Source organism: Malaclemys terrapin, chromosome 12 (assembly GCF_027887155.1).
Source record: "Malaclemys terrapin pileata isolate rMalTer1 chromosome 12, rMalTer1.hap1, whole genome shotgun sequence".
Lineage (NCBI taxonomy): Eukaryota > Metazoa > Chordata > Testudines > Emydidae > Malaclemys > Malaclemys terrapin.
Genome location: NC_071516.1, coordinates 1,070,386 through 1,089,486, shown reverse-complemented (window position 1 = coordinate 1,089,486; position 19,101 = coordinate 1,070,386). Strand labels below are relative to the sequence as shown.

Sequence of the window (19,101 nt, the reverse complement as noted above, 5' to 3'; positions counted from 1 at the left end):
GTTCTCTGGTTGATGTTTGTTTAAAACGAGCACCGGGAGAGGCCGGGCCTCTGAAAGTTGAAGCACACACTGGTCTCCTCTCTCCCTGGGATCAGAAGCCCCAGCCCCTGGGAGCTTGGACCCTGGCATGGCAGATGCGTGGGTGCTGCACCTGGCTGGCATGGGCTGGGTGTATCAAAGACCCTGCACTCATGCTAATCCTGGGGGCAACATGGGCTGACGTGGGCACCAAACATGGGCGTGTCTGAGCCTCCCTTAGCAGGTGGGGGGGTGCTGTGTGGCAGAGTCCCTCCCCTTTCCCCTGAGTAGGTGGGAGGAGGGTCACTGCATGCCCAGGTCTCTGCCCTCTCTGCCCATCCCTGCCCATCCCAGCAGAGCCCAGGCAGCAGAAGGGAGCAGGCCCTGGGGGCTGGGCTGGGGATAGGCTACAGGCACCAGCTAGCTCCCACGGACCCCTTGCGAACGCCCCGCTGGGGGACGTCTCTTCCTCACATCAGCAGGCAGAAGGGGGGCAGGGGCCTGGCACAGCTCAGCCTGCGAGTGGGGTGGCACCGGGATGGCTCTTGGCGAGCGATGAGCCACCAGCTAATGGCTTGGCGCAGGTGTGTGAGGGCAGCTGTGCCCGGGTACCCTGAACACGCCGTGGACCGAATCACTTGCAGAGCCACCTGGCAGTGCAGGTCCGGCCGGGCCCTGGCGTATCCTGGCACATGGCCCCCTTCACCCTGCAATCCCGCCAGGCTCCCCCTGCTCCCCCGTCCCACTCCACTGGCCTCTCCGCCAGGCAGCTCACCCGGGGTGGGGATTTCAGCTCCCGTGGGAGGCGGGAGAAACAGGCCACTATCACTGCACTTCCCGCCTGGAACATGGCGAACGCTCCCGAACGGCGCCCGTGGCTGTCCATTGGCCCACGGCTTGCGGCCCTGGCACCGTCACTGTCTGGCTAGATCCTGGCCAGCGGGTCTCCGAACAGCACAACCCAGGAAACCAGCTGCTTGGCCTGGACGGTGCAGCCGGCCACAGACAGAGCCAGTGTTCTCACCTGGGGCTGGGAGCTGGGCAGGGTGTGCCATGTGGCTTCTATGCCCATCACAGCCGGCCAGCCTGGGGCTACCAAACGCTTGCATCAAAGTGCTGAAGGAGGCGCTGCGGACAGAGGAACCCACTGGTGAGCAGGAGGGAGGCAGACGCCCTGGAGAGCGCTGTGGGCTGCCTGCCCAGCTCTGCTCCCAGGAGTCTCCTACGTCCGGATTGCTATTGTGCTGAGCATGCCCACGGCACAGCCCCCTCCCAGCGCCGGTACTCCAGCCAACGCATTGTGACTAGAATGAGCTGGACTCTGGCAGGTGAGCCAGCCCCTCCCCTGCCTGACCCAGCCCCCTCTGGGCCACAGTTTAAATCCTGGCCTGGCTCAGTTCCGGCACTCAGACCCGGCTCCCGGCACCACCATGGAGTCAGGAGGCATCTTCCTCCCCCTGGGGCTCCTGGCCATCTGGGCCGTGCTGTCGCCTGCATCAGGGCAGGAGAAAGGAGGTTAGTAACAGGCGCGTGCTAGACTCAACGAGCAGGATCGATGTAGCTTGTAACAATGGGGTGAGCTGATCCCCGTCTCTTGCGCACTGGCCTGGGGAACAAACGTTCATTAAGGGGCTCTCCAGTCTAGCCGAGGAAAGTCTAACACCGTCCATGGCTGGAAGTGGAAGCCAGGCAAATTCAGACTGGAAATAGGGTCTTGTACATTTTTAACAGTGACCACTGGACCAGTTACCAGCGGTGGTGGTGGATTCTCCATCACTGACCGGTTTTTAACTCCACTGGCTGGTTTTCTAACAGATCCACACTAGGAATTGTTTGGGAGCAGTTCCCTGGCCTGTGCTATATTGGAGGTGAGGCTAGATCCGGGGTAGGCAACCTATGGCACGCGAGCTGATTTTCAGTGGCAGTCACACTGCCCAGGTCCTGGCCACCGGTCCGGGGGCTCTGCATTTTAATTTTAAATGAAGCTTCTTAAACATTTTAAAAACCTTATTTACTTTACATACAACAATAGTTTAGTTCTATATCATAGACTTCTAGAAAGAGACCTGAAAGCGTTACAATGTATCACTGGCGTGGGAAACCTTACATTAGAGCGAATAAATGAAGACTCGGCCCAGCACCTCTGAGGTTGCCGACCCCTGGGCTAGATGGTCAGTGGTTCCGTCTGGCTGGGAATCTGGGCAGCTGTGCGTACAGAGAGTGGGTGCCTCCCAGTCCAGCGGACGCACCTGTTCTCTCAGGTGGAGGCAGGTTGCTATGTTCTTATTCCTCAAACCATAGAGCTGGGTCCCTTGGGTGCTGCCGCTAGCAGCTGGGCTCCAGTCTCCTTTCTCTGTACAGGTAAAGTGGGTGACTGTCCGGCCGGGAGGATTGAGTTTGTGCGTCCCTCCAGGATCTACTGTCTCTCAGACTGGAGCTGCCCCGGGAACGAGAAGTGCTGCAATACTGGCCACATGAGAACCTGCCTCCTCCCTGACAGAGGTACGTCCTGCTCGCCCGGATTGCAGAGACAGTGGGGGAGCTGCCCAGAGCGTGGCAGCAGGGCAAGCAAACCGTGGGACTGGGCAGGGATGGAAATGGGCATGGACCGTCCAGGAGAGCAGTCAGTGCCATTTGGAGGACCATGGCCCTGCGCCATTGATTTAGTCACCCACGACACCGCTGGTACGGCAGGAGTCACTAGATGGTGCTGTTTGCTTAGCCTGATGTTCCCGTTCTTAGTGCGCAAGTGGGTCGGGGGTTTGCGTCCCAGGACTAGCAGCACAGCAGGTCTTCAGTCTCTGCGGGGCGAGCTGCCCCTGCCTTCCTCTCTCCCTGGAGCCACCGCCTGGGCACTGGGGTTTGGGCTGAGGCTCTAAAGGAGGAAGCCCTTTGTGACCACCTCTGCTCCAGGATGCTGTACGGGCTATAAATAAACAAGCTCCACCCAGCACCCAGACAGTGCCTCCAGATTTCTCTTCCAATGGGAGACCAACCTGCAAGGCCCCCAAGCCTGCTACTGCTTGGCAAAGGGGCGACCCGGCAGAGAGTGGCCACCCCCGAGCAGGGCAGCAGACCCTCAGAGCGCTGGGGGGGGGGAGGGCTGACTGGCAGGGGAGACTGTTCAGACAAGCTGGAGCGGCTTGGCTGGGATATCTAAGGTTGCAGAGCATCTAGTGCAAACTCGAGGGAGGGCTGGAGCCGGCAGCCCAGCAGCCTGTGCTCTGGGCCCATGCCCCCGCCGGCCAGCCAGGAGCTCCCAGCTGGCTTTCCCACCATTGAATGCACAGCCGGGGAAGCAGCAGAAGCCCCTGTGTTGTGCTACCCTCATCTTGCGTGTGCACGGGGGCTCCGTTCCCGGCACACCCATGTGTCCTGGGCACGGCGACTGCACTGTGCGTCTCCTGTTCTGCAGTGAACCCAGGCTACTGCCCGGAGCCCAACACCGGGGTGGCAGAGCCCTGCCTGGTGAGCTGCCAGAATGACTCTGCGTGTGCCGGCGGGGCCAAGTGCTGTGCCGAGGGTTGCCGTGTTCGCTGCACGAGCGCCCAGTCAGGTAGGCCCCAGGGGAGCGCATGGCCTCTTGGCTCTGTGATCCCCACCCCCAGCTGTGCCCAGGGACAGGCTGGTTGGCTGGCTGATGTACAAGGAGGGCGGCGGACAGGCCGTAACCAAGGGCCACCCTTGCCCCAGCCGGCCCCCACATGTGCCCTCCCCACCTCTCAGGAGAGACGCTGGCCGGGAGTGTCTGCGTTGCACTCTGCTTACGGATCTAGACCCCAATGCGCTTTGGCACCGGCTGTGGGAGCCACTGAGCAGCAGCCGGGGCCTGGCCCCAGATGGGGGCCCTGACGTTCCAGCCCCCGGCCTGCAGCTCCAAACCTGTCCCTCCCCAGGGGACCCAGCGGGAGGGAATCGCCCCGGGACAGAGCTGAGGGTGGCATGTTCCCTGCCCCTCTCGATCGCACACCGAGCACTGCTCTGCACGGCACAACAGCTGCCCTATAGCAAGAGGGAGAAGGGTCAGGAAGCGAGGGCAGAGAACCTGCACCACCAAAAAGCCTGGGGCAGGGGGCACAGGGACTGAGCAGGGCAGGCCCTGGGGCAGGGGGCCCTGAGAGCTCTCCAGGCAGGCCTGGGGTCCGACAGCTGGCGGGGTTGGGGGTCGGGTGCTTATGTCTATGCTGCCGTCTCACTTCCAGCCAAGCCTGGCGTCTGCTCAAAGAGACGCGTGTCACAGGATTTCATTCCTTGCACAAACCAGTGCGACGACGACAGGCACTGCCCCGAGGGCCAGAAATGCTGCTTCGCTGGCTGCGGCCTGGCCTGCATGAGCCCCTACGCAGGTACCAGCGTGAGTCTGACCCCCGCACTGCTGCTGCCCCCCCAGATCCCACTGCTGCGGCACCAGGGCTCGGCACCACCGCCCCCCCCCCCCCGTACTCACCCCTGGGGCACCAGGGCTCAGCACCCCCCACCCCCAGCACTCACCCCTGCCACTGGTCTCTCTGGAGACCCCAGGAGCGGCCCTGATCCCATTCAGGTCAGAGCCTCCCATGCTTGGGCTGCACGCGCTGGGGTCTTAAACTCGCCATCCCATGAGCCCAAATACAGCTCCCACACGCGTGTGCACACCCAAACACGCATCACGTGGCACCTGTTGCCGTGGCTCGGCTCACCCAGTCCCAAGGGAAGCCGGGGCCCCCCACGCCGCCCCTGGCAGGCTGGACTCACGGCTCCTCTTTCCCCAGAGAAGGCGGGCGTGTGCCCAGCCGTGCAGCTGGAGCAGCCCGAGGGGCTGTGCCTGGACGCGTGCGTGGACGACGCCGACTGCCCGGGAGACGAGAAGTGCTGTGCCACGGGCTGTGGCTCTAAGTGCCGAGTGCCCCTGCCAGGTACCACGTGCCGAGCGTGCCCGCACCACGGGGTGAGGCGGGAATCCCACGCTAGGATCCCCCTGAGCAGCCTTCGCGATGGGGCCTGGGCCAGGCGGGGGTATGTGGCAGTGACTGGGACGCGCTTCTGGACCTCTTACTAAAGAGCAAGGGGAAACCCAGCCACCTCGTCAATAAATCAACTCAGTAAAGTAGGGACAGACCCACCCCCGGCCTAGGGTGACCAGATGTCCCGATTGTATAGGGACACTCCAGCTATTTGTTTTCAGAGGAGCAGCCGTGTTAGTCGGTATCCGCAAAAAGACCAGGAGGACTTGTGGCACCTTAGGCACTAACACATTTATTAGAGCATAAGCTTTCGTGGACTAGAGCCCACTTCGGGTGCATATAGAATAGAAGATATATCTCCTCAATATATGTTCCACTCTATATGCATCCGAAGAAGTGGGCTGTAGCCCATGAAAGCTTATGCTCTAATAAATGTGTTAGTCTCTAAGGTGCCACAAGGACTCCTGTTCTTTTTCCTGATATTTGGGGTTTTATCTTGCATTGGGGCCTATTACCCCCCACCACCTGTCCTGATTTGTCACACTTGCTGTCTGGAGTCTGGTGGCACCTTAAAGACTAACAGATTTATTTGGGCATAAGCTTTCGTGAGTAAAAACCTCACTTCTTCGGATGTGAAGGTTTTTACTCACCAAAGCTTATGCCCAAATAAATCTGTTAGTCTTTAAGGTGCCACCAGACTCCTTGTTGTTTTTGTAGATACAGACTAACACGGCTACCCCCTGATTCTTGACTTGCTGTCTGGTCACCCTACCCCAGCCTGAGCCAGCCCTGAAGGGACAGGGTTAGGGCCAGCCCAGGCCAGGATAGTCCATCCCTGTCGTTTACGAGGCAGCTGCACCATTCTCTGGCAGCTGGTCGGGGCCGGGTGGGACGCTGGGCTGGCTAGGCCCGGGCTGAGCCAGTCTGGCACCCCCGGGCGACGTGGGCAGCAGGCTGGGAAGTAGTGGCCTGTGGGGTCTGCGGGCAGGGAGCCCAGGGAGCAGGCTGCCGGCCGGAGTCTCAGCAGGGCCCTCCAGGGGCAGGTAGGCTGTGTCTGGGCGCCCAGGCTGGGGACCCTGCTCTGTGTTCCAGTGCGGCCCGGCGTGTGCCCAGCCGTAGCCCAGAGGTTTCTCGTCTCGTGCCGGCGGATGTGTCGGAGCGACAGTGACTGCCCCGCCGCGAGGAAGTGCTGCAGCAATGGCTGTGGGCAGCTCTGCATGGAGCCCGTGCTCGGTAAGGTCCTGCCTTCTCCCGCATCCATTGCTGACCCCGCACTCGCCCCAGCCCTGTGGGGCCAGGGACCTGCCCGCAGCCTGTTCGTGCCCCCCCCGGGCTGGCCGGAGCAGCCGCTCAGCAGACGGCGATGCACAGGGATGGAGCTTAGCTGGCGGCTGGACCAGGGCCTCTCTTCGCCCACCCTTGGCCCCACGCTCTGCCACGTTTCCCTGCATTGCAGTGAAGCCCGGCCGGTGCCCAGCTCGAGCGCCCGAGGGCAGCGAGGACCCATGCTTTTTTCGATGCCTGAAGGACGGTGACTGTCCAGGGAACGGGAAGTGCTGCTTGATCAGCTGTGGCCGCGCCTGCCTCTCCCCGACGCAGGGTAAGCGCTCGCAGGACGTCCCGGGAGATCGGAGAGGTGCTGATCACTGGTCAGTGAGGGGCCAGGACCCCACCCCCAGACCTGCCCTGCAGGATCCCGGCCTCCCAGGGGCTCAGAGGCTCAGCGGAGGCTGGTCTGGGACACGGTCGGCCAGGAGCTCGCAGCACCTGCACGGAGAGGTTGTGGCTGGAGGCCAGGGAGCGGGCGCATGCTGAGGACAGGGCTGCGTCTGTGGGCACAGGGAGCCAGAGAGGGGTCCGAGGGGAAGGTGGGACACGAGCAGGGAGCTGTGGAGAGGACAGCAGAGGCCGGGGTCTCCCTGGCCCTAGCCAGCCTGGTGCTCTGTGCATCCCCTCAGCCCTCGGAGGGGTGGGGGTCTCTGGCAGGAGGAGGTGGGGGGGAGCTCCAGCAGGTGGGGGGGCACCAGCGGGCCGAGGTGGGGGGGTCTCTGGTGGGCAGGGGGGCCTCCAGCGGGCGGAGGTGGGGGGGCTCCAGCAGGCAGGGGGCTCCAGCGAGGGGGGGCTCCAGTGGGCGGAGGTGGGGGGGCTCCAGTGGCCAGGGGGCTCCAGCGGGCGGAGGTGGGGGGGCTCCAGGTGGGGGGGCTCCAGCGGGCGGAGGTGGGGGGGCTCCAGGTGGGGGGGCTCCAGCAGGCGGAGGTGGGGGGGCTCCAGCGGGCAGGGGGCTCCAGTGGGTGGAGGTGGGGGGGCTCCAGCGGGCAGGGGGCTCCAGTGGGTGGAGGTGGGGGGGCTCCAGCGGGCGGAGGAGGGGGGGCTCCAGTGGGCAGGGGGCTCCAGTGGGTGGAGATGGGGGGGCTCCAGCGGGGGGGCTCCAGCGGGAGGGGTCTGACGCTTGTGGCTCCTTGCGTTGCAGTGAAGCCTGGCGCGTGCCCCGCCGTGCTCAGAGGCTCCCTGGGGCCCTGCGTGGAGGGATGCCGCAGCGACAGTGACTGCAGCAAGGCGGAGAAGTGCTGCAGCACCGGCTGCGGCCATGTCTGCAAACCACCCAGCGAGGGTGAGGGGGCCTGAGAGTCCCATGTCCGCCCGAGGGCGGCCAACTTTCCCCGCCCCCGCTCACTCCACCCCCGCTCTCCCCCCCGTCGCTCGCTCTCCCTCACCCTCACTCACTCGCTCCTTTTTACCGGGCTGTGGCAGGGGTTGGGGTGCAGGAGGGAGTGAGGGGTCCGGCTGGGGTGTGGGCTCTGGGGTGGGGCCAGAAATTAGGGATTTAGGGCTGGGGCAGGGGTTGGGGCGCAGGAGGGGGTGTGAGGTGCGGGCTCCGGGCAGCACTTACCTCGGTGGGGTCCCCAGAACCAGTGACATGTCCCTCGGCTCCTAGGCATAGGGGCGGCCAGGTGGCTCTGCGCGATGCACGGTGCACACTGCCTCCGTGCACAGACGCCGTCCCCGCAGCTCTCATTGGCTGCAGTTCCTGGCCAATGGCAGCTGCAGAGCCGTCGCTTACAGCGGGGTGGGGGCAGTGAGCAGAGCCCCCCGGCCATCCCTCCGCCTAGGAGCCGAGGGACATGTTGCTGCTTCCGGGAGCTGCATGGAGCCAGGTAGGGAGCCTGCCAGCCCAGTCAGCTGTGCTGCCCGGAGCCACCAGGGTCACTTTTTGATCAGGCGTTCGGGTCGCAAACCAGACACCTAGAAACCTCACTCCTCCCCAGGGTCCTCTCAAGACCGAGGCTGTACCCCTCCATCCGCCGGGGGAGCTGCACTGGCCTCTGGCTGGGGTCCCTGAACTCCTGCTGCAGCGCCCCTCCTCCGCATTGCCACGCGCGGGACCCTGCCCCTGGCCCCCTGGGGAGCAGCGAGACCCCTCTCTGGAACCCCCTCTCTCTGCCTGGGCACCCAGATATCTGCCAGCTGCCTGCCGAGATGGGCATCTGTGACGCCGACCTCCCTCGCTTCTTCTACAACACCAGCTCCGGGGCGTGTGACAGATTCATCTATGGGGGCTGCCAGGGGAACCCCAACAACTTCGAGGGGGAAGCGGAGTGTCTCCAGGCCTGTGGGGGCCCCGGTAAGGGACACAGGGCGCCGTACAGCCAGCCTGGGCCAGAGCCGGTGGCCCACCAGGGCTGAGCCCGGGAGCTGGGGGAGAAGGTACAGGCCCTGGCCTGCCGGCCTCCCTGGTCCTGGTTCCTCAGCCCCCTCGGCTCAGGAAAGGCTGCGACAGACCCAGAGAGGAGGGCAGGGAAGCCAGGATCTGTGGGGTCCCGGGGGAGCTGCTCCACCTGGGAAAGAGACGCATGAAGGGTGACAGGACAGAGGGCTGCAGGGCAGAGCGACAGCTCATCCCGTCTTCCCCAAGTGCAGTGATGGAACCAGAGGGAAGGGAATTAATGGGGATGAGGGGTCTGGGGTTCCACCCCTCCCCTGGAAGCCTCTGACGCTGGCTGCTGTCCCAGAGGGGCAGAGAGCAGGGCTGAAGGGCCCAGATGTTCCTGTGTGGGGCCCGAAGCTGCCCTGGGCTGGGTGGGTCTGAGGGGGCCCCGAGGAGGGCAGGGCCCACTGGGATGTTCCTGCCCCCGCCAGCCCTTACACTGTCTCTCTGTGTCTGCCCAGTGAGGCCTGGGGTCTGCCCTGCCCGGGCCGGATTGGGCCAGGCCGATGAGTGCTTCTCGCCGTGCTCCAAGGACAGCGACTGCTCCGCCAGCGAGAAGTGCTGCCTGCTGAGCTGTGGCCGGGCCTGTGCCCCACCCGTGCAGGGTAAGGTGCCGCCAGCACCGGGAGACACTGCCAGGGCCCCTGGGCACTAGGGAGGGCCCCGCTCCAGCCCCCTCACTAGACGGGAGGGGGCATCGGTGTCTGTGCAGGGAGGAGGACCCCAGCCCCATTGACCGCCCTGACTGACCCCAGCTTTGCCCGGGCCCAGAAGTGGGCATCGCTGTCCCGGGCAGGGCTCTCTGTGCCTGGCTGCGCTGCCATGGGGCACAGGGGCTCGGCACGGGCTCTTCTATCCCCGTTCTCGCTGTCGCAGTGAAGCCGGGCCGGTGCCGCAGGACACTGTTCGTGTGCATGGGGGTCATCACCGCCGAATGCGACACCGACGCCGAGTGCCCCGGCACGCACAAGTGCTGCCCAGTCGGCTGTGCCAGGAAGTGCGCCCCTGCTGAGACAGGTACAGGGTCCCTCTCCCCCACCCTCGCCCAGCCCGTTCGGTCTCAGGTCCTGCTGCCAGGCCTCTCATGCTTTGGGCTCTTTGTCTCTGAGACACCTCTGATTTGGCTGCATCTCGCTGGCACTGCCAGCTGAGCGCTGGGGAGGGGGCTGGGGCCCTGGGGGATATCAGAGCGCTGGGTCCTTCTGGTCTGTCCCAGGGATATTTTAACAGGTTTGGGGGAAAGGGACAGACTGTGTTGTCCCGCTCGTGCTCACAGGGCTGGCACTGCTCTCCCTGTCTGGCTGGGCCCCTGGCGCCCCAGAGCGCACAGCACACGGCCCCTGGCGCCCCAGAGCGCACTGCACACGGCCCCTGGCGCCCCAGAGCGCACTGCACACGGCCCCTGGCGCCCCAGAGCGCACTGCACACAGCACACGGCCCCTGGCGCCCCAGAGCGCACTGCACACAGCACACGGCCCCTGGCGCCCCAGAGCGCACAGCACACGGCCCCTGGCGCCCCAGAGCGCACTGCACACAGCACACGGCCCCTGGCGCCCCAGAGCGCACTGCACACAGCACACGGCCCCTGGCGCCCCAGAGCGCACTGCACACAGCACACGGCCCCTGGCGCCCCAGAGCGCACTGCACGCAGCACACGGCCCCTGGCGCCCCAGAGCACACTGCACACAGCACACGGCCCCTGGCGCCCCAGAGCGCACTGCACACAGCACACGGCCCCTGGCGCCCCAGAGCGCACAGCACACGGCCCCTGGCGCCCCAGAGCACACAGCACACGGCCCCTGGCGCCCCAGAGCGCACTGAACGCAGCACACGGCCCCTGGCGCCCCAGAGCGCACAGCACACGGCCCCTGGCGCCCCAGAGCGCACAGCACACGGCCCCTGGCGCCCCAGAGCACACTGCACACAGCACACGGCCCCTGGCGCCCCAGAGCGCACAGCACACGGCCCCTGGCGCCCCAGAGCACACTGCACACAGCACACGGCCCCTGGCGCCCCAGAGCGCACAGCACACGGCCCCTGGCGCCCCAGAGCACACTGCACACAGCACACGGCCCCTGGCGCCCCAGAGCGCACAGCACACGGCCCCTGGCGCCCCAGAGCACACTGCACACAGCACACGGCCCCTGGCGCCCCAGAGTGCACTGCACACAGCTGCTGGGGCCCTGGCAGCCTTTTGGCCTGAGAAAACAATAGGCTTAACTCTCCTTCTCCCAACCATCCTGGCAATTAGCACAGGGTAATTTATCCATTAAACAGTTCAGATACAGGTTACCACAACCGTCAAAGAGACACAGAGACAATAATACTATTTCCCTCAATATCATCATAAATGTTAATATTCCTTTTTTGATCTTTGAATTAAAGCTATAGCAATAGACAAGACTTGTTTGCTGACATCACAAGCCCTGAGCAAACACCTCCCCTTGAGAGCTCTAACAATGCAGACTCGCATTTCAAAGCTCTAGTCATTTACAGATCTTCCTAACCAGTCTCTAAAGTTGGGCCCTGGGTCAGGTCAGTCTGGGAGGTAATTAACTCTTTCTGGCCCTGTCACCTGTCAGTGAGAGATTATATCACACTCCTAGCAGGCAGGGGTTGCCCTGCCCCCCCCCCCCCAGAGTCTCCTGCCTGGGCCGTGTCCCTGCGGTGTGGTCCAGGGCAGCTCCAGCTTCTTTCGATGTGTCAAGCACAGGGATGGTCCAAGCCATGTCAGCTGAGGCACCGCCTGCCTGGCTCCTGCCCAGGGCGAGCCGGGCTGCAGCCCCAGCCTCCCTAGCGCTCACGGTCTCAGCCTCGATTAGGTCTCCTGCGCCCTGGCCCTACAAGCGTTTGCTGCCCCCTAGCACTCTCGGTCGCGTCCCAGCCGGGGCAGCGCATGGGCATCAGGGCAAGCAAAGGGGGCTTTACCAGCCTGCTCACTGGGCGCGCAACAGGGTGCCGTGGGGCAATAGATGCACATAGTGGAGTGGGCAGGAGCCCTGGCCAGGTGCCGTGGGCAGGAGTGGGCAGTGGTGTGGGGGAGCCCAGCCCCAGGGGTGGTGGTCGGAGGGAGCCCTGAGTGGAATCCCTTGGTTCAGTCCAGTATCTCCTCCCTGCGTGGCTCTGGGCCCCATTCAGGCTCGTGTTGTTCCCGTGCAGCACCGAGCAGTGGCGCCCGACCCCGGAGGGGCTTGGCGTTAGGGTCTCCCTGTGGCACAATCACAGCCAGTGCCCAGGGAACAAGAAATGCTGCTCTTGTGGGCGTGGGCTGTGCTGCGTGCAGCCAGCCACAGGTACCAGCTGCAGTGAGACTCTCTCCGCCAGCTGCTGGGAGATCACTGCTGCTTTCCCGGGAAGGAGCTGGGTCCCCGTAACCCCCTCTCTCATCACACTGTCCGGGACAGGCTGGCACTGAGCCTGACAATGCCCTAGCACAGAGACTGGCTGCTGGGGGCACCCGGGAGGAACAGTCCTTGGCAGCAGAAGGATTCCCAGTAGGGGATTCCCTGCAAAGTTGGGTCTTGCAGGGAGCTGCCCAAGGCTGGGAGCTCGGCTCTGCACTCCTGCAGGGACTGCTCCCTCTCCCCAGCTCCACCGTCCCAGAGAGCTGGCATGGCAGCTGCCTTCCCTCCAGCTGAGCCCATCCGTCCCGCTGTGGAGCCCCTGAGGAGCTCCCCATGCCAAAAGCATGCCACTTCCACGTGGCTATGACCTGCCCCCCAATTCCATAGGCTGTTCCCGCGTGCTGCCCCCCTGTGCCAGCAGGACGGGGCCTGCCCCAGCAACAGGCAGCGCTGCTTTCACGCCTGGGCAGACCCATCGCAGGCACCCGAGACTGCGAGTGACCCCAGCCGGGTTCTCAGTGCGCGGATCTCCCGGTCCGGCACCGCCCAGAGATCACGGCACTGCCCAGCGCTGGTGCCGGCAGTCGCTGGGGGATCCGATGCTGAGGAATAACGGGTACAGAGGGCCCATTGGCTGCGTCTAATCCCCATGTCCCATAACCCAAAACAAGGGGGTAAAATAAACCTGGGGGCAAGAGCCAGCCACTGATCGAGGGGTGGGGGCGCTAGGGGCTTCTTGCCCTGCCTGTGCTGGGAGAGCCAAGATCCCCGGCTGGATGGGCCCTGCGTGCTGGGCCTGGCAAACACACAGGAGGGAAGGAAGGTCTCTCTGGAGATGACTTGGGCTGGTGAATAACGTAGCATCACTCAGCCTGCAGCAGCATGTGGCTGACAGCTGTGGGAGGCCCCCCACCCCGCCCAGGTGCATTGGCCACTCCTCCTCCGCAGGGGTCACTGAGCCGCCCCACCCCTCTCCCCCACCGGCCACTGCTCACTGTCACGTTTCCCAGGGTAGCTGTACCTCCGACCCCCTCGGGGCTTTAGGGCTCAGGCCTCCAACCATCACCTTTCTTGGGGCAGGATCCTGTCGTCCTCTCCCCAGACAGGGCGTGGGGCTGCGGACCCCAGCGATTCACTGCATGCTCTGCAGGGCCGATGGCAGCGCAGGCCCCGCAGCCCTGCTGCCTTGGGAGCTGTGACGGGGTTACCCAGCGATCTTCCAGCTCTTGTTATTCAGCACAAAGCACCCCTCTGCCCTGTGGGGACCCGGGCAGGTCTGACAGTCCATCGGGGGCTCCTGTCTCTGGTCACCCACTCCGGTCAGTTCACGCCTGGGGGCTGATGAGCCCTGCTCTGCTTAGCACTGATGTCAGTGTCTCCTGAGCCTCCAGGCAAACCAGGGATGCTGTTTCCTGGCGGGGAGTCAGTTACCCCCACTCACTTTAGGCCTGCAGGGAACCTCCTTTATCCGGCCACGGAGCCAGCCCAGGCACGCACGCAGAGCGTGGTACCTGCACACAGTGGGCAGGTGTCCCTCGCGCCTGTCACAACAACTCCCCCATTTCTGTTCCCAGCGCCCAGGGGCAGCGACAGCCTCCTCCCTGCCCGTGACCAGGGTAAGTGACACTGTCGAGGGGAGAGGGGGGCTAACGGGCAAGCGGTGTGTCCCAGAGTGTCTGTGGCTCCGCTGGGATGAGAGTGGGGTGGGAGGGAATCTTCTACCTGAACTCTCCTCTCCAGGCTGTGACATCCCCAGGGTCTCCGCCAGTTCTCGCGCCCTGTTCCACCATCAAAGCCCTCCCTCCATGTGGGCACGCCGGCATGGCTCTGTGCAGCGCATCCTGCTCTGCTGAGACACCAGGCACTTTCTCCTCCCCCCGAGGGGGACATGCTGCGTCTGTAACGCTCCCGCCCCTGCCAGCTCCCACACCAGGCAGCCCGGGCAGCCAGCTCCCACCCCTGCCAGCTCCCACCGCTGCCAGCTCCCCCCCAGACAGAGAGCCCAGACAGTCCGCTCCCACACCAGGCAGCCCAGACAGCCAGCTCCCACCCCTGCCAGCTCCCACCGCTGCCAGCTCCCCCCCAGACAGAGAGCCCAGACAGTCCGCTCCCACACCAGGCAGCCCGGGCAGCCAGCTCCCACCGCTGCCAGCTCCCCCCCAGACAGCCCAGACAGCCCAGACTGACTGAATAACCGGGGGGGGCTCCCACCCCAGCCAGCCGGACAGCTGACGGGGAATAGCAACCCACTAACCCCCGACCCGCAGGGACTGTATACACCAGGGCCCCTCTCTGTTGCAGTGAGACCTGGGACCTGCCCCCCCGATCCAGTCCAATGTGCCCACTCAGTATCGGCCCATTGCTCCAGTGACCCCGAGTGCCCGGGAGAGCAGAAGTGCTGCTATGTTGCATGCAGATTCCGCTGCGTTGACCCAGCAGAAGGTACCAGAGACGGCGAGTGGCTGTGCATCAGTGCAGGGAGAGCGCCCTGCGCCGGCCGAGCCGAGCCGAGGGTCCCCTCGGGAGGGGTACGCCAGCCCCTGGCTGCAGACAGATCGCTGCACTGCACCAGCCATGGCTCACGTCCAAGGGCACCGCGCACGGCTCACCAGGGGGGCTCCAGACTGACTGCAATGGGGGGCTCCAGACTGACTGTAATGGGGGGCTCCAGCCTGACTGGATAATGGGGGGGGCTCCAGACTGACTGCAATGGGGGGCTCCAGCCTGACTGTAATGGGGGGGCTCCAGACTGACTGCAATGGGGGGGCTCCAGACTGACTGGATAATGGGGGGGCTCCAGACTGACTGCAATGGGGGGGCTCCAGACTGACTGTAATGGGGGGCTCCAGACTGACTGGATAACGGGGAGACAGGGAAGCGCCAGGCTGAGAGGGATTCTGGGCCCAGGGTCTGGGGGCATTTCTTTCCCTGACCAGACCGGCCAGTAGCTGCATCCAGCCAGCGCTGTGAGGGGTGGAACGGAGGTTTCCCAAGGCTCCGCTCAGCCCCCCACACTCTGAGCAAGTCCCTTGCTTGCAGAGAAGGCCGGGTATTGCCCGGTCCTCAAGCCCGCAGGCCTGAACCTCAGTAAGAGCTGCCGCCCCTGCCTGGCGAACAGATCCTGCTCCACCTGTTTTCGGGATGCGGATTGCCCAGGCCCGGAGAAGTGCTGCCCAGGCCGGTGCGGAACCCACTGCTGGGAGCCCGTCTCTGGTAAGAGAACATATGACCGGCCATACAGGGTCAGCCCAGTGGTCCCGCTAGCCCCGTACCCTGTCCTGACAGAGGCCAGGCCCAGCTTCCGGCAGTCAGGGGTTTAGGGACACCCGAGCATGGGGTCACCTCCCTGACCATCTTGGCTAATGGCCATTGATGAACCTATCCTCCAGGAATGTATGTAATTCTTTGTTGAACCCAGTTATACTTTTGGCTTTCACAGAATCCCCTGGCAGTGAGTTCCACAGGTTCATTGTGCGCTGGGTGAAGAAATACTTCCTTCTGTTTGTTTTTAATCTGCTGCCTAGTAATTTCATTGGGTGAGCCCTGGTTCTTGTGTTATGTGAAGGGATAAATAACACTTCCCTATTCACTTTCTCTGCTCCAGTCATAAGTTTATAGACCTCTCTCATATCCCCCCTCAGTCGTCTCTTTTCCAAGCTGAACAGTCCCAGTAGGCACCAGTCTGGCCCGAGCAGAGGACATCTGCAGCAGGGTGTGCACCCCCCCCCACCGCCCCGCTGCCCCCCATCTGTGAGCAGCAAGACTCAGAAGCCGGGGCCCAGGGGCAGGGCAGGTCCCCCAGAGCACAGCGCCCTGCCCGACAGGCAGAGGCAGCGCTGGGAGCCTGCCTAGCATTGAGCTCAGCACCCTGGGGGGCCTCCTGGGTTCAATACTGCCTGGCCCGTCCCATGGGCCGAGCCCTGTGGGCAGCTCTGCCGCATTCAGATGGGCCCTGCCATGCCCGCGGGGCATGGAGCCGTGTCGGAGGCAGAGAGCTGTGCCGCATGGAGTCCGTCCCCGCACCCCCTCCGCTCTGCTCTGCATCTCCAGACTTCTGCCAGCTCAGCCCCGACATTGGGCCTTGCAAAGCCTGGGTCCCGCGGCTCTTCTACAACTCCAGCTCCCAGCACTGCGAGCTGTTTATCTACGGCGGCTGCCAGGGGAACCCGAACAACTTTGCTGAGGAAGAGGAGTGTCTGCAGGCCTGCGGGCCCCCTGGTGAGAGCAGGGCCTGGGGAGGGGGGCTGATCTCACTCTGTAGGGCCATCCGCCCTACCCCCGCCTGCTCCCACCAGTCCGCCCAGTGCCGGGCACTCTCTGTTCTCTGTACTAGACATTTGCAAACTCCCCCCTGAAGCGGGCCCCTGCGACGCCGCGTTGCCCCGGTTCTTCTACAATGCCAAGACCGGGCAGTGTGACGGGTTCACGTACGGCGGCTGCCAGGGCAACAGGAACAACTTTGAGACGGAGGCCGCGTGTCTCCAGGCCTGCGCAGGCCATGGTGAGGTATCAACTCAGCTGCTGGGGCCCCGAGCCCCCCACCTCATGCCGCCAGCTTGGCCAAGCTGCGGGTTTGGTCAGTGGCTCAGCCACTTCCCTCGGAAAGTCCTTCCAGAACTTGGGGTTCTCTTCTGAGCCTGGGGACCCCCAGCACCTGCCTTCTGGACACTTCAGCCTCGGAGCCTCCCCGCTAGCCCCGCCGGGGCAAGGGCCCTCTTGGAGCCCGTCTGGGGGCAAGGCCGATGCATGACGCTCCCTGGCCTCCCTGCAGTGTCGGGATCCTCCTCCCTTGCTCCCTGAGACTCACTGAACCACCGACTGGCACAGGCTCCCTGCTGCTGACGCACTCGGGCCCCTCGGGCTGTTTGCTCTTTAGGGTTCCCCTTCGGTCCCCCTAATCGCCCACATCCATTCTAGCTGCCTGCCAGCCCTGGGTGGGCCCAGAGGGGCAGAGATTCCTCAATTAGGGTTACCATTCGTCCGGATTTACCCGGACATGTCCTCCTTTTTGTGCTAAAAATAGCGTCCGGGGGGAATTTGTAAAGCACTCACAATGTCCGGGATTTCCCCCTCCCCCGGCACAGCAGAGCGAGCGGCTGGGAGGGCTGCAGGAAAGTCCCGGGCTGGACTCCGGAGCAGCTGGAGAGGAGCTCCGCCCTGCATTCCAGCAAGTGTCTCAGCACAAAGTGCAGCCCTCCCCTTTTGCAACTGGGAGCGGTTTCTGCCATGCAGCGTAGCAAAACGGGAGCGAGAGCACTTTGTGCTGATACAAGGGCAGCTCTCCCCTGCAACCCGGTCCGGGCCAGGGACCGGGTTTTGTTGTGCAGGGCCAGGGACTGGGTTTTGTTGTGCTGGGGAGCTCAGCCACGTGTCCGGCTCGCACAGAGCCCAACACCCTGTTCTGAGCAGCAGGGTAAGGGGGGCAGGAGAAGGGGCAGGGAGGTTCTGGAGGGGGCAGTCAAGAAACGGGGGGGGGCTTTTTGGGGGGAGTGGAGAAAGTTTTGGGCAGTCAGGGTACAGGTAGGGGGTAGGGTCCTGGTGGGCAGTTGGGGGGGGGTCTTAGGAGGGGGCAGTTAGGGGACAAGGAACAGGGAGTCTTAGGTAGGGGGTGGGGTTCTGGAGGGAAGTTAGGAGCAGGGGTCCCAGGAGGGGGCAGTCAGGGGACAAGGAGCGGGGGGGTAGGGGGCTGGGAGTTCTGGGGGGGAGCTGTCAGGGGGCAGGAGTGGGGAGAGGGATCGGAGCATTCAGGGGACAGGGAGCAGAGGGGTTTAGATGGGTTGGGAGTTCTGGGGGGGGCTGTCAGGGGGCAGGAGTGGGGAGAGGGATCGGAGCAGTCAGGGGACAGGGAGCAGAGGGGTTTAGATGGGTTGGGAGTTCTGGGGGGGAGCTGTCAGGGGGCAGGAGTGCGGAGAGGGATCGGAGCAGTCAGGGGACAGGGAGCAGAGGGGTTTAGATGGGTTGGGAGTTCGGGGGGGGGCTGTCAGGGGGTGGGGAGTGGTTGGATGGGGCGTGGGAGTCCCAGGGGTCTGTCTGGGGGTGGGGGTGTGGATAAAGGTTGGGGCAGTCAGGGGACAAGAGGCAGGGAGGCTTAGATAGTCCTGGGGGGCAGTTAGGGGCAGGGGTCCCAGGAGGGGGTAGTCAGGGGACAAGGAACGGGGGGAGGGTTGGGAGGTCAGGGGGGGCGGGAAGTGGGAGGGGCAGGGGCGGGGCTAGGGCGGGGCTTCTCCCGTCCTCTTTTTTGCTCGCTGAAATATGGTAACCCTACCTCAATTGGCCGGGGAGCCGGAGTCCTGTGCCCTGGGATCTGGCCGGTCCGCCTCGGAGCAGGAGTGAGTCCACGGCCCTGCCTCAACGGCTTTCTCCTTTTCTCTCAGGCGCGGCCTAGCCCTGGCCATAATGGGGCTCCACGGGGAAGCTGCAGTCCCTGGAGCCGGTCCCATTCACCCAGCACGACCCTCTGATGCGATGCTCTTCTGCCGTCAAGGCCCTGTCCTGTGTGGAAATGGGTTTTTCTGCATGTGCCTCTCACAAACTTGTTACTGTGTCTCTGACTGTGTAATGGGGTCTCACCGGAGGCACTTGCATTCTTACAGATAAAGGGATGTGGCTGCTTCAAACCTGTTCCCCCTCTAGTCTGGCTCATTAGCCGGTGTCTGAAATGCCGAACAACATTTCCACACTGTGCCTGCCCCAGCACTCCTCCTGCACTCCATCGGGCACCGATCGGCACGCTGAGGAGGTGTGTCGGTGTGTGCAAGGCAGGATTTGCTCCCGTGCACTGGAATCTTGGTGTGGCCCAGTCAGACTCAGGCAGCGCTTGTGGAGATGGGACCGGCCCCGGGGAGAGAGTTAGCTGCTTGGAGCAGGGCCTGTGTCTTCCCCTGGCCCCACTCGGAGCGGGGCACCGAGGATTGCACAAAGAATACAGTCGAGGTGTGCTGCCCTTGGCCCTTCAGGATTATTTTCTCTCCCATTGTCTCAGATTGTTACAGATGCTTTTGTAGACTGTGGCTGCATTTGCAACACAATTTGCATGCACAACTCCTGCAGTTACATGCACAAGCATGGGAAATGCGGCTAGACGCCGCCA

General features: G+C 63.9%; 1 protein-coding gene across 2 annotated transcripts; it reads left to right on the top strand.

Annotated features, from left to right (window-relative positions):
* The first annotated feature begins 1,440 nt into the window (after positions 1 to 1,440).
* LOC128846424 (papilin-like) lies at positions 1,441 to 18,623 on the top strand. 2 transcript variants are annotated; one of them, XM_054045517.1, is made up of 17 exons: positions 1,441 to 1,533; positions 2,380 to 2,520; positions 3,434 to 3,574; positions 4,221 to 4,364; positions 4,770 to 4,913; positions 6,054 to 6,194; positions 6,418 to 6,561; positions 7,432 to 7,572; positions 8,416 to 8,583; positions 9,129 to 9,272; positions 9,544 to 9,684; positions 13,586 to 13,627; positions 14,313 to 14,453; positions 15,051 to 15,224; positions 16,062 to 16,229; positions 16,345 to 16,512; positions 18,386 to 18,623. In XM_054045517.1, the coding sequence occupies exons 1-17, from the start codon at positions 1,449 to 1,451 to the stop codon at positions 18,394 to 18,396; spliced, it is 2,238 nt and encodes a 745-aa protein (XP_053901492.1). In that variant the 5' UTR covers positions 1,441 to 1,448; the 3' UTR covers positions 18,397 to 18,623. The 2 variants fall into 2 exon arrangements, with proteins under 2 accessions (XP_053901492.1, XP_053901493.1); XM_054045518.1 differs by lacking the exon at positions 16,345 to 16,512.
* The last annotated feature ends 478 nt before the right edge of the window (positions 18,624 to 19,101 follow it).